At 35.6% G+C, this 13,165-nt stretch overlaps 1 protein-coding gene across 10 annotated transcripts in view; it reads left to right on the top strand.

Moving 5' to 3' along the window:
- syne1b (spectrin repeat containing, nuclear envelope 1b) overlaps window positions 1–13,165 on the top strand; it is a 164,356-nt gene that overhangs the window by 15,253 nt on the left and 135,938 nt on the right. For all 10 annotated transcript variants that reach the window (XM_089120128.1, XM_089120131.1, XM_089120130.1 and 7 more), the window contains exons 3-8: window positions 8,040–8,135; window positions 8,280–8,363; window positions 10,341–10,433; window positions 10,529–10,707; window positions 10,855–11,051; window positions 12,446–12,555. In XM_089120128.1, the coding sequence (XP_088976254.1) occupies window positions 8,040–8,135; window positions 8,280–8,363; window positions 10,341–10,433; window positions 10,529–10,707; window positions 10,855–11,051; window positions 12,446–12,555 (759 nt within the window). The remainder of the gene's footprint in view (window positions 1–8,039; window positions 8,136–8,279; window positions 8,364–10,340; window positions 10,434–10,528; window positions 10,708–10,854; window positions 11,052–12,445; window positions 12,556–13,165) is intronic.

The raw sequence follows: 13,165 nt of genomic DNA, 5'->3' as shown, positions 1-13,165 counted from the left end.
TTTGCATATCATGATTAATAATTAATAATTATTCATACAGGTTTGGGTCAGATCAGTCTTACATGTTATTAAATCTCCCGATAAGGGATGATAAGTTATTTTACCTGCATGCATGCATGTGCATCCAGTTTTAATCCTGGTGCATTCATTTTTAGTAGATCTGTGACTTTTTTCCCTCAGATTGACAAAAAAGTAGTTACACTACTGTTCAAAAGTTTATGGTCAGTTATACCATAGAAAGAAATTAATCCTTTTTTTAGCAAGCATGCGTTAAATTGATCAAAAGTTATTGAGCCGAAAACTGGAGTAGCGATACTGAAAATTCAGCTTTTCCGTCACATGAATAAATTACATTTTAAAGCTACACTGTGTAACTCTTTTAGTTTATTCTTAGCTAAAAACACTTAGTTCTTTCAAAAATATATGTGCTCATTAATGTATATTTACTTCGTTCAAGTAATAAAGTATTGTCGTGAGTGTATAATACGCCATTAAAAATACATACGGGTAAGGGGTTCTAATGTCGGTCGCCATGTTGACCCGCCATCTTGAAAGTACATTAGCCAAAGAGGGACATACCCGTTAATTCAAGCTTCGCCTTTCATGTTTATGTTTGAGTTAACACTCATGGACGAGGTCGAACTGGAAGCCATGTTAATCTTGGACTACATTGGCCACCGTAGGAGTTAAAACGAAATCGGAATTGAGAGGAAAAGAAACTAATATTCACTGGATGGTCATATACATTTTCACCACTAGATGGAGGTAAAAATCACACAGTGTAGCTTTAAAATAATAAATAGACAACAGTTATTTTAAATTGTAAGAATGTTTCACAATTTTTACTGTATTTTACATCGAATAAAGGCAACATTGGTCAGCATAAGAAGTTTAAGTAGCTTTTTTGTGCTAGTATATATCATGATAGACTGCACAATATATCGTTTTAGCATCGATATTGCAGGATGTGCGATTTCAAGTAGTACGATCCATATAGTTGATCCGTACGGACCAGTCCCCACAGTTCGTGATTCTTGGATTTATTGCAAAGTTCAACCATCATAGAGTAAAAATGTATCATTTGCATGTTTTTTAGGTCCTATTAGTTTAAACATTCAAGCAAATTTAAACCATTTGAGTGTCAACTCAATTCGGATCTCGCACACTGTTTTCTGTGCGCACACAGGGCCGAGCAGACCACGCGAACACTGAATTCCCGACGCATATCATTATATTGGATCCATGCATTAGCTCTTAAAGTGACAGCAGCTTAAAAAACCTGCTGCCGTCTGTGTTTATCTGTGTGTATCTGTGCATATCTCATATTCACGCATGTCTTGTATCATTAAACAAGTATCACATAGATGGGAATATGCACAGAAATGATATGCAGATGACATCATGCATAGTAAAACTAGGTTTTGTAAGCTCTATATGTGTTTATTTCGGGAAGGAGACGGGGTGGAGATGCATGTATGCACAATCTTCCGCTGACTGGGTTTCATAAAGGGAGTTTTGTGCAGGTTCTGGCATATATATCTGAAAAAAATCTAGATTTTGTGTGGATACACACTTTTTCGGATCAAATCTACGTAAAGTTCTATACATGAGGCCCCTGATGAAATTGTTTTCTTGTTGCAACATATGTCGCAGAAAAACTAAATATCACAATGTCCGTTTTTTTCCCAACATCGTGCAGTCCGACAGTCAAAACTGAGTATGTAATGCTAGACAGCTGATGCTGAGAGGGAACACACCAGCATCTTAAGCAGTGATGGCTGTGTTACCGTCCTCCTGTCTTCCTGACCCATCATCCTTCAACAGCGAAAATGGTCCATGTGATTAGTTTTAGCCTAATGTCATTATGACTCTAAAGGGCAAATGTCTGTGTAACTGAGTAAAGCTCAGATGATTAAAGGCTGTTCGTTGTCTGGACAGTAAACAGTGAGTGAGGGGGCGTAATGCTGTAATACTCTAATAAAAATCATGAAGGGCGCTGTTTGTGCTGTGTGCTTTGAGGATGAATGCTGTGTTGTGATGGCGTCGTCCAACTGCCATGGCCAAGACGAGTGGGTGATCTTGTGTTAGTACGCTGAGCATTAAAGACTCTGAAAAACTGCTCTGAATTTATGAAATGCTGACATATAGTTGATTATTATGCGCATCGAAGCCCTTTTCCTCCACATAAAAAAAAATATGCTTTGGTAAATCAGATTTATAGCTATGTTTATAATGCCATAGTTATGACAACAAAAGATGAAATTGACATTATGTCACCCTAAATATAAAAGTCAAAATTATCATGTAAAAAAGTAAGGCTGCACAATATAAAAATTCTCACCAGATGACTTGAATAGCTCTATTTGAGACGTGTAAGTCATAACTATATGACATAAAAGACATTTTTATTTCATAATTATGTCACCTAAAAGTCATGATATAGACCATTTCACAAGATGTAAACAACACTGGTCCAGAAACACTTCCTGTTTCAGTTTTTGAGCACTACATAAAAGCTGGGATAAAATACAACTAACAGAACATTTAAAACTGAATCAAAAAGTTAAACAAACATCTTTAAGATGTTTTCTTTACATGTGAAATAAAGAAAACACTTACAAACTGAAACAGGAAGTGCTTCTGGACCAGTGTTGTTTACATCTTGCGAAATTGTCTATAGAAAGTCATAATTATGAGATTAAAAAAAGTCATAATTATATGATGTATTTAATAATAGATTTTTTATGTTATAAGTATGACTTTAATCAGATTGATATATGATTTAGCGTATATTTATGATCTCATATGTACTATGTCAAATATATTGACCTCAGGGACAAAAAAATGACTAATAATATATGACCACTTTTAGGGAGGATTCAGGTCTTTTTGTTTTTTTTGCTACATTTTATCAAAGTCCACTTTTTTTCTGTTTACAAGTCAGATAATCTGTGTTGACATGTTGTGTCTCTTGTCTTGTTAAGGTATTGGCATGGGACAGACACTTACTGTATGTCTGACCGGTGAAAGCGTTTTGACTGGACAGAGACACTATCGTTCTTTGTTACATTCAACATTGCTGAGATATTTCCCCTGAACGTAACTTTTGTTATGTGGAAATGTGGATTGAATATGCGTATAGAGACAAGTGTGTTTCTGGGAAGTCTTGGACACTGTAGGTATGTGCAGATGGTCGTCGAGAGGGGCTGGAACATTTCTCAGTGGGAGGAAGCATGCTTCGCTCCTGAGGTCTTTGACATGTGTGCTCAGTGATTTCAGATGGTGTGATTTTTACTTTTTGAGATAGTGATTAATTTGAAAAAGTTGTTAATTTCTCATTTTTAGAAGATTATAGATTCTGTCAGACAACTGATTTCTTTTAAGATGCAATGCATTTGATACCCAATTTACTGCCATAATGTATGGAAGCTTGATTCCGCCAATGAATAAAAACATAATAATAATAATTGAGACTTTTTATCTCACAATTGCGAGATATTAAGTCAGAATTGTGAAAAATAAAGTCGTAATTGCGAAAAAGCCGCAATTTTGAGAAATAGTTGCAATTGCGAGATATAAAGTCCCAATTCTGAGAAATAGGCGCAATTGCGAGATATAAACTCGCAATTCTGAGAAATAGTCGCAATTGTGAGATATAAACTTGCAATTCTGAGAAATAAAGTCGCAATTGTGAAAAATAGTCACAATTGCGAGATATAAACTTGCAATTCTGAGAAATAAAGTCGTAATTGCAAGATATAATCTCGCAATTCTGAGAAATAGTTGCAATTGTGAGATATAAAGTTGCAATTCTGAGAAATAAAGTCGCAATTGCGAGATATAAAGTTGCAATTCTGAGAAATAAAGTCGCAATTGCGAGATATAAACTCGCAATTCTGAGAAATAGTTGCAATTGTGAGATATAAACTTGCAAATCTGAGAAATAGTCGCAATTGCGAGATATAAAGTTGCAATTCTGAGAAATAAAGTCGCAATTGCGAGATATAAACTCGCAATTCTGAGAAATAGTTTCAATTGTGAGATATAAACTTGCAATTCTGAGAAATAGTCGCAATTGCTAGATATAAACTCGCAATTGTGAGAAATAAAGTCGCAATTGTGAGATATAAACAATTCAGAGAAATAGTCGCAATTGCGAGATATAAATTTGCAATTAGGAGAAATAAAGTCGTAAAGTAATTACAATAAAGTAATTGTGAAAAATGACAGAATTGCGACTTTTTATCTCACAATTGCGAGTTTATATCTCGCAATTTTGACTTTATAACACATAATTGCGAGTTTATATCTCAAAATTATGACATCTTTTCTCAGAATTGTGAGACATAAAGTCGCAATTGTGATTTATCAGGCCAATTCTAAGGAAAAAAAGACTAACTTTTTCCCCCTCAGAAAAGTTTATATCTCGCAATTCTGACTTTACGACACGCAATTTCGAATTTATGTCATGCAATTTCCACTTTATATCAATCAATTCTTACTTTATAGCTCACAATTCGGACTTTCTAACACGCAATTGCGACTTGATATCACGCAATTCTGACTTTATAACACGCATTTGCGCCTTTTTATCACGCAATTCATACTTTATATCTTGCAATTCTGAGAAATAAAGTCAGAATTGCGAGATGTAAACTCGCAATTGTAAAAAAACGTCAGAATTGTGGAATAAAAAGTCACAATTAATTAAACCTTTTTAATTTTTAATTCTGTGGTGGAAACAAGCTTCCATTATAATGTGAATTATTTTTGGGTCCATTAACATGATATAATGCATAATATATTGGGTTAAAATGATTCTTAGAGAAATATCGAGGATGACCATTTTACAGATTAAGTTGACATTTATACAAATGTCCGTTTTTCAATAATCAATAGTTACTATACAAAATCAGAATAACCTTTATGTTAATCCCCTACTGACAAACATAAACATAACAAATTAGATTAATTAATAATGGAAACATTACTAATTAAATAGATGATGATGTCAGTAAACAAATAATGACATATGGAATAGTTTTTTTTATTTGGCATCTAAATCTAAAAATATGCAAAACTAAATACATAAGATAGCCTTTATTTCAAAATGTCTTTACTAAAGTGCATTTGCTAATACAGTGAAGAGAAGTTAGAAAAACAGGGTTAGTTTTTCCACACACAAAAAAAGGCATCCTCATGAAAATACATTTGCTAATAAAAGGAAGTTACTATATTTTTGTTGACATAGTACATGATGACATCAGCAATCCGTTGTTGAAGTCGCATGGTTTTGTAATATAACGACCCACATCTTAGAAAGTAAAAGCGGAGCTGTTGTGAGATGCCCCTCCCCCCTCTCTCCTCATTATGCTCGATTAGTTGCTTTGGTGACGTGGCACTTTGCAGCACACAAAGAGGATAATCTGACACAAATGGTGGGTTTAAATATTCCAGTCAGTGCAAATTGCACTGAGGGGCCTTTTGTTCCACACAATCTGCTGGACAACAGTTCAAAGCACGGTTATGAAGAGCTTGCAGAGTCCCAGTAATGTGTGCAGCGAGTGGGTCCACTGCTGTACAGAAAGCACACACGCCGTGCATACTGGAGCTGCAGAATTTGCTATGTAATGCTTCATGCCTGCCATACAGATTCACATCACTTTCTGTGCGTCTGCTTGATGGCCTGTCTGTCCAGATATTTTTTTCTGATAATGTTTTATTTAATATTTTTTACATTTATTCAACAAAAATAAATCTAGATTTATATTTCAGACTTGCTTCCTTTATTTTCTCATTAGTCAGCATGACCAAAGCAAATGTGTTTGCACATTACATTCATGATGGAAAGTTTTGTCTATTTTTGTTTGACCTCTGACTTCTCTGTTATCTTTTCCTATTGTGTCCATTTCCTTTTAATATTTTAAAGCAGATCTGCACTTTTTATGATTTTTGTACAGGAGCAGCTCTAAACTCCTGTCTGAATCATGTCTATATACTTCACGATATGCTTGCTCTTACAAACATGGTACAGTAGCAGTATGATGATGTGGATATTAGTGAGTAATACTACATTTGTACACTAAGTTTGGGGTTGGTGAGATTGTTGTTAATGTTTTAACCTCTTCTGCTCACTAAGACTGCATTTATTTGAACAAATTCAATAAATACAGCAATATTATTTGTACATTTGGGAGTAACTGTTTTCTATTTGAATATATTTAAAAATGTAATTTAATATCCCTGATGCAAAGTTGAAATTTCTGCATCATTACTCCAGTCTTATCACATGATCCTTCATAAATCATTCTAATATGATGTTCAAGAAACATTTACTATTATTATCAATTTTAGTATGAACTGTTATGCTGCTTCATATTTTTGTTGAATCTGTGATATATATATAAAAAACAGGATTCTTTGAGGAATAGAAAGTTCAAAAGAACAGCATTTATTTGAAATAGAAATCTTTAGTAATATTATAAATATTTGTTTTATCAATTTAGTGTGTCTTTCCTGAATAAACGTTTGAATTTATTAAAAAAACACTTTATTTGACAGTGTCTGTTACACACGTTACATGTAGTTACTATAGTACTATAAATTGTGCTTAATTATATACATCTAATCTAAACCACAGCCTAATCCTAACCATAACTTTATAGTAAGTACATGTAGCTAATTATTATTACTCAGTACTTAAATGTATAATTACACTGTAACACGGACACCTTAAAATGAAGTGTAACCAAAAAATCTAACTGACCGCAAATGTTTGAATGGTATGTATATGATACTGAAAAATAAATTTGATGTGCTTCATTTTTTAAGTTTATTTGTGAATGTGTGTGTGTGTGTGTGTGTGTGTGTAGTTTCATCTGCCTGCACAGCTTGTAGTTTCAGTTTGGATGCATGACAAGTTTGGTTAAAGCGTGATGTGAGAGGAAAAAATAAAAGAGTGTGTTTCAGTATTCATTAAAGAGATAAAGACCCCTCATAAAACGGACACTTTACCAACTCTTGTTTGTACATCTCTGTATGAACCTTACACTTCTTAAACTGATCCCATTCGTTTTTTTACCTCTACACTACCAATAATTCATTCAATCGCATCTAGTTTAATTTCTCTAAAGTAATTTTTTTGAGAAATATCTGTGACACCTTGTTATACTTTGTGTATGCTGAGCTACTGTATGAAATAGTATCTTCTGAGCAATAAACTTTAATGAAAGGGACAGTTCACTTTGAAATTAATTTTTGGTATGTTTTAGCTTACCTCAAGGGCATCCAAGATGTAGGTGTCTTTGTTTCCGCAGTATTTTCCATTTTGATATTTTTAGGTCAAACCGTTCTTGTCTCTCAGTCATATAATGGAAGTCTATGGTCACCACCTCAAAGAGCATGCACAGAGAACTCCAAATTAAACATGATTTAATGACTCGTAAATGTAAGTACACATTGATGGCCTGTGACACGGAATGAGCGTTTGTGTGAGAAAACGAACAGTATTTATATAGTTTTTACCACTTGTAACCACGTCCAAGTGATCTTAGGGCGCGGGTGCTTTGTGGCTGTGGTTACAAGAGGTAAAAACAATATGAATACTGTTCGTTTTCTCACACAAACCACTCGTTTCGTGTCTTAGGCCATCAATGTGTACTTACATTTACGAGTCATTAAATCATGTTTAATTTGGACTTCTCTGTGCATGCTCTTTGAGGTGGTGACCATAGACCTCCATTATATGACTGAGAGACAAGAACGGTTTGACCTAAAAAAATATCAAAATGGAAACTACTGTGGAAACAAAGACACCTACATCTTGGATGGCCTTGAGGTAAACTAAAACATAACTATTCCTTGAAGAGGGACTGACCTAAAAGCATTCATATGTATTTATTCAGCAGATGATAAACCGACTTATAAAGTAGAAAAAGTAGAATAAATTATAGCGAGAACACCATAGCACAATGCATAAAGCGTCCAACACATTTGCATTCAAAGAGTTCATTAAGTAACTTCTTTTTGTCCTTTTCCAGCACAAACCTCCGTTTGAAGTCAACGACCTCTTTGAGGACATCAAGGATGGGGTGAAACTGCTGGCTCTGTTAGAGGTGCTGTCTGGACAGAGATTAGTAAGTGATGCAATGTCTGCAGATTATCCCTTTGTGAAACCTCTGCATTCAGCACAGGAGCAGCTGGCGCGTATCAATGTCTGTTTAATGCCGAGATGATGGGCTCATTCCTGCTCCTGATAAACCTCTCTTATTTCCCTGCAGCCATGCGAACAGGGCCGCCAACTCAAAAGGATCCACTGGGTGTCCAACATCGGCACAGCTCTTAAGTTCCTGGAGGGAAGGAAGGTAAGTGACCCTATGAACACCAGTGATCTCATCTGTCTTCATTAAACGGTGATATACTGTGTAACACTCCCAGCCGAGTCATTCCTGTTCTGCAGCACTTTTCAAACTCTGTCTTTTAAAAATGAATTTGCTTGTGCATTCATTTAAAGAAGAATTACTATAAAATGATATACCAGAAATCGGCTCTGGTCAAAATCAGACAATAATTGAAAAGGATGGTATTAAAGAGTTACAGTTAGTTATTGTTGGGCGAGGAATCATTTGAAATGTTTATATCAAACTGATTTGTGTAATTTGATCAATCACGGTAAATGTTTTCAGCCCCTTTTACACATTGGTAAAGTTTACTTCTGAAAGACTTCAAGTCTATGTATGTGGAAGGGGTTTTAGTTTGACACAAACCTACTAACACCACAAAACATCTCAGAATCCATCAAATCCATTACAGGAGTAGTTCACTTTAAAAAAAAAACTTTTGCTGATAATTTACTCACCCCCATGTCATCCAAGATGTCCATGTCTTTCTTTCTTCAGTCGAAAAGAAATTAAGGTTTTTGATGAAAACATTCCAGGATTTTCTCCATATAATGGACTTCAATGGGAACCAAACGGTTCAAGGTCCAAATGAGAGTTTCAGTGCAGCTTCAAAGGGCTTTAAACAACACCAGGCGATGAATAAGGGTCTTATCTAGCGAAACGATCGCTCATTTCAAAAATAAATAAAAAAGTTTAAGTTTAATAAGCTCAAATGGTCGCCTTGCTCTGTTCTGTGATGAGCGTTCGTGACTCTACAGTTCGAACTTGTTCATCAAAATGAACAAATCTTTTTTCGAGTCATTTGGTTCATTCAACGAACGAAATGAGCGAAATGACTCGAAAAAAGATTTGTTCGTTTTGAGTTCAAAACAGGAAAGTGCCCAACGTTGGTGCCCAGTGAAGTCCATTATATGGAGAAAAATCCTCGAATTTCTTTTAGACTGAAGAGAGAAAGACGTGGACATCTTGGATGACATGGGGGTGAGTAAATTATCAGCATCTACTCCTTTAACAATACTGCATTTTGTCACTTCCATGTAATTAAGGCTTTTTTCTGATAAAAGGGATTTTTATAAAAGATATGACATTAAAGAAAAATGTATGACTTAGTGCTCAAGAAACATTTCTTATTGTTATCAATCTTCCAAACACTCAATATTTGGGTGAAACCGTGATTTTTTTTTTTTTCACGATTCCTTTTTTGATGGATAAAAAGTTCAAAAGAACAGCATTTATTTGAAATAGATTTTTAAATGTCTTTATTGTTAATTTTGGGTGATTTATGCAGGCTGTTGTATATACATAAAAAATCTTACTGTTGAATGGTCAATCCAGCCTAGTCCTCAGTCATATCTCATCATTGAATATGTCCATATGTCCCAGTCCGGTATATGTCGTCATAGTGTTTTCCTAACTGTGTCCTCTCTCTTGTCATGTCTCGTCTCAGTCTGTGTACCGAGGGTCTCCGGTCAGTACTTCAGTTCTCACAAACACCTGCTCTTGTTACGCATACCTGCATTTGATGATGCGTACGCATTATTTAGCGATCTCTACTGGCTGAAAGAGATGCAATTATTTTTAGAAAGCTTGTTTTTTTTTTCTACAGCATCTCTTATGATGTCCATGACTGGCTGACCATGAGCAAATTGCAGTTTTCCCTATTCCCTCACATATTCCCTGTGCATTCACATTGGCTTATTCCTCAAGAAGGGAATAAGTCTGGATGCTTGATTTTTATTAAAGTCAATATCAAAATGGAGCCTATTTACTATTCGTAATGCACGTTCCTGGTTTTATTCTGCACGATTCATCAGCAGGTAGTGCTGGTTTAGACTGGCTTGTTTGCCTGACCTCAGATCTGTGGATTATGTGTGTATTTGTACAAAGTATCTTTAAATGATCTAGTCAGAGTTTCTAACCTGATAAACACTTATTTTACAGATCAAACTAGTCAATATAAATGCCACTGACATCGCTGATGGACGCCCATCCATTGTCTTGGGGCTGATATGGACCATTATCCTCTATTTCCAGGTAATGTTTGCCAATTATGATTGCAGGATCTGGAAAATTGTCACGTGTCTATGTACATCTGTATTTTAAGGGTTCGTCTTCGCAAACTTTTGCAGATTGAGGAGTTGACCAGTAATCTTCAAGTCCTTCAGGCTTTATCCAGCAGTGCGTCTTCGGTGGACAGCATGGCCAGCTCAGAGACGGGCAGCCCACCCATGAAACGCAAGGTGGTCACCAAGTTTCAAGGCAACGCCAAAAAAGCCATGCTCAGATGGGTCCAAAACACAGCGACCAAGTATGCCATTTTTCGTCAATTGAAGGAATATTTCAGAATAAATATAAAGCAAACTGACCGTTTGTAATGCAACCAACGAGAACAGTGTATAAAAATAGGTCTAATTGTTAATAAGTCCCCTAATAAGTCGTTATTTCTTCTTGCAAGGCGTCTTGGGATTGAAGTTAAAGACTTCGGTCCTAGTTGGCGCAGTGGTGTGGCCTTCCATTCTGTTATTTACGCCATCCGACCAGAGCTTGTGGACATCGACGTTGTGAGAAAGAGAAGTAATCGTGAGAATCTGGAAGAGGCGTTCAGTATTGCAGAGAACGAGCTGGGAATACCACGTTTACTAGATCCTGAAGGTACAGATACAACTTATTTTTCTCCAAATTCTCCAATTTCTTTTTCAGATAGACAATGTCCACCTACCAAATTGCACCATGGTTTTTAGTGCCATGTTTTGTAGATGATTTATAATGGTAATTGAAGACCATTCTTTAAATTTTGTTGGAGTACCAAGCAAATACCATGGCATATTAATATGGGAATCATTCATTACTATGATATATACAGGGTTAGAGTGTCTATTTACAATAAGTGCAAATAGCCCACCTTGTCGGCAGTGGCTATTTACACTAACACCGCCCACTGACATCTGGATGGGCCAGACAAAATGACGGAAAACACTAAATTGTCAACAGTAGCAATAGCGTAGGGGTAAAGTGTGTGATTTCATAACAATAATAATGTAGATTCAGGCAATGATCTATTGTGCTGTTGAAGAGCCACTTATTTGTTTTGAGTTTGATGTGAATAGACACGGCATAATTAATCTGGGGATCCGTCATCAGACAGACGCTGTTATAGTTTCTTATATAGGTCATGCTGCTATTCAAGCATTACATCAGGCCTGATCAGATGCTGAATAGCATGGCATCATGGCAGAATGCCTTTGAAGAGGCTATAAAAAGCCTCATTTGGCTCTTCAGGTCAATGGATCGTCTAATATGTTGAATGTTAGCTTAAGAAAAGCATTTTCTGAAAGATTAAAGCAGCTTAAAAAGTCTTGTGCTGTTTGTAGTTTGAATACTTGAGCAGATTTGATGTTTGAACGTTCTTCCGTTACTAAGCCATTTTTATGGTTTTCTGATTCTTGCAATGCCCTAGTAACCCTCATTCTGGGCTGAGAATGACACACAGCTGCATTTATTTGATTAAAAATACAGTAAAATTGTAAAATATTATTTCAATTTAAAATAACTGTTATTTATTAATAAAATGTTTGTTTTTTTCTGTGGCAAAGCTGAATTTTCAGCATCATTACTCCAGTCTTCAGTGTTGCATGATCCTTCAGAAATCATGTATTTTGATGAACACTGTATAAAGTTCAAAAGAACAGCATTTATTTAAAATATAAATATTTTCTACCATTATAAATGTCTTTACTGTCACTTTTGATCAATTTAATATGTCCTTGGTGGATATAATAATTATTTTCTTTAAAATAAATCCCCCAATTCTTTTGAACGATAATGTGTATATTTTTTGTATGTACGTTAGTTTGCACTATTTTTGGTTTTGTAAGCTTCAAATCCTGTAAGAAACAATACAAATTTACATTTTAAATGCCGGTAATGCACAGTAAAAGTAAAACTATGTGCATGCATGTGGATAGATAATTAACACAATGGTAATACTTCAAGCAATTCCTCTTGTGGGGTTCAAACCTCCAACTTTGTGTTTGTTTTGCTTGCAGATGTGGATGTGGACAAGCCTGATGAGAAATCCATAATGACATATGTAGCTCAGTTCCTGAAGCACTACCCAGATCCCCACCAGTCCGAGACAGATGGACAGCAAGAGGAGGTACGATTTAGTGCTTATGCACAAGCTAAAAATACACCAGCCGCTTGCTGTTGTTATTTAATGTAGTCACTGCTGTAGTGCTTGCTCATTAGTCACTAACCATTTACTGTAGTCAATCACAATGTGGAATCCATTCAAGGAGTCTTTGACTCTCGCATCACACCCATAATGCATTGCTCTGTGTGCTCACTCTGTCTCTCTGTCTGTGTCACTCACCGTGCGCATTTGTAGCTGGTTCGTTCCATTCCTACATTCGCTCTCTCTATCCCAGCTCTACAGGTAAGAGCCGATTTCGTCTCACCTGCATGAGGTTCATTTAGTGTATGGGACATTCTCAAGAAATGATGCCATATGTGCTATACAATTATAGGAAACGTAATTAGTTATTACATTTCAAGTGTGCGTTCCTCAACATAAAATCGACATGAATTTCACAAGTGCAAAAACACCTGAAACCTGCAGTTCTTGGATCAGTTCCCATGTGAAATCCACGTGATTACACATGGGAAACATGGGAAATCCATGTTTTTTTTTTATTTTGTAAGGGCTTAGGGCTATTTAGGATTAAAATGAATAACTCATCATGTTTTGTCTCTTAAAACATGCTTTT

This window comes from Pimephales promelas, chromosome 15 (assembly GCF_988280905.1).
Source record: "Pimephales promelas chromosome 15, fPimPro1.hap1.1, whole genome shotgun sequence".
In the NCBI taxonomy this organism is placed as follows: Eukaryota; Metazoa; Chordata; class Actinopteri; order Cypriniformes; family Leuciscidae; genus Pimephales; species Pimephales promelas.
The sequence above is the reverse complement of the archived record's forward strand: the minus strand, read 5'-3'. Positions and strand labels throughout refer to the sequence as shown.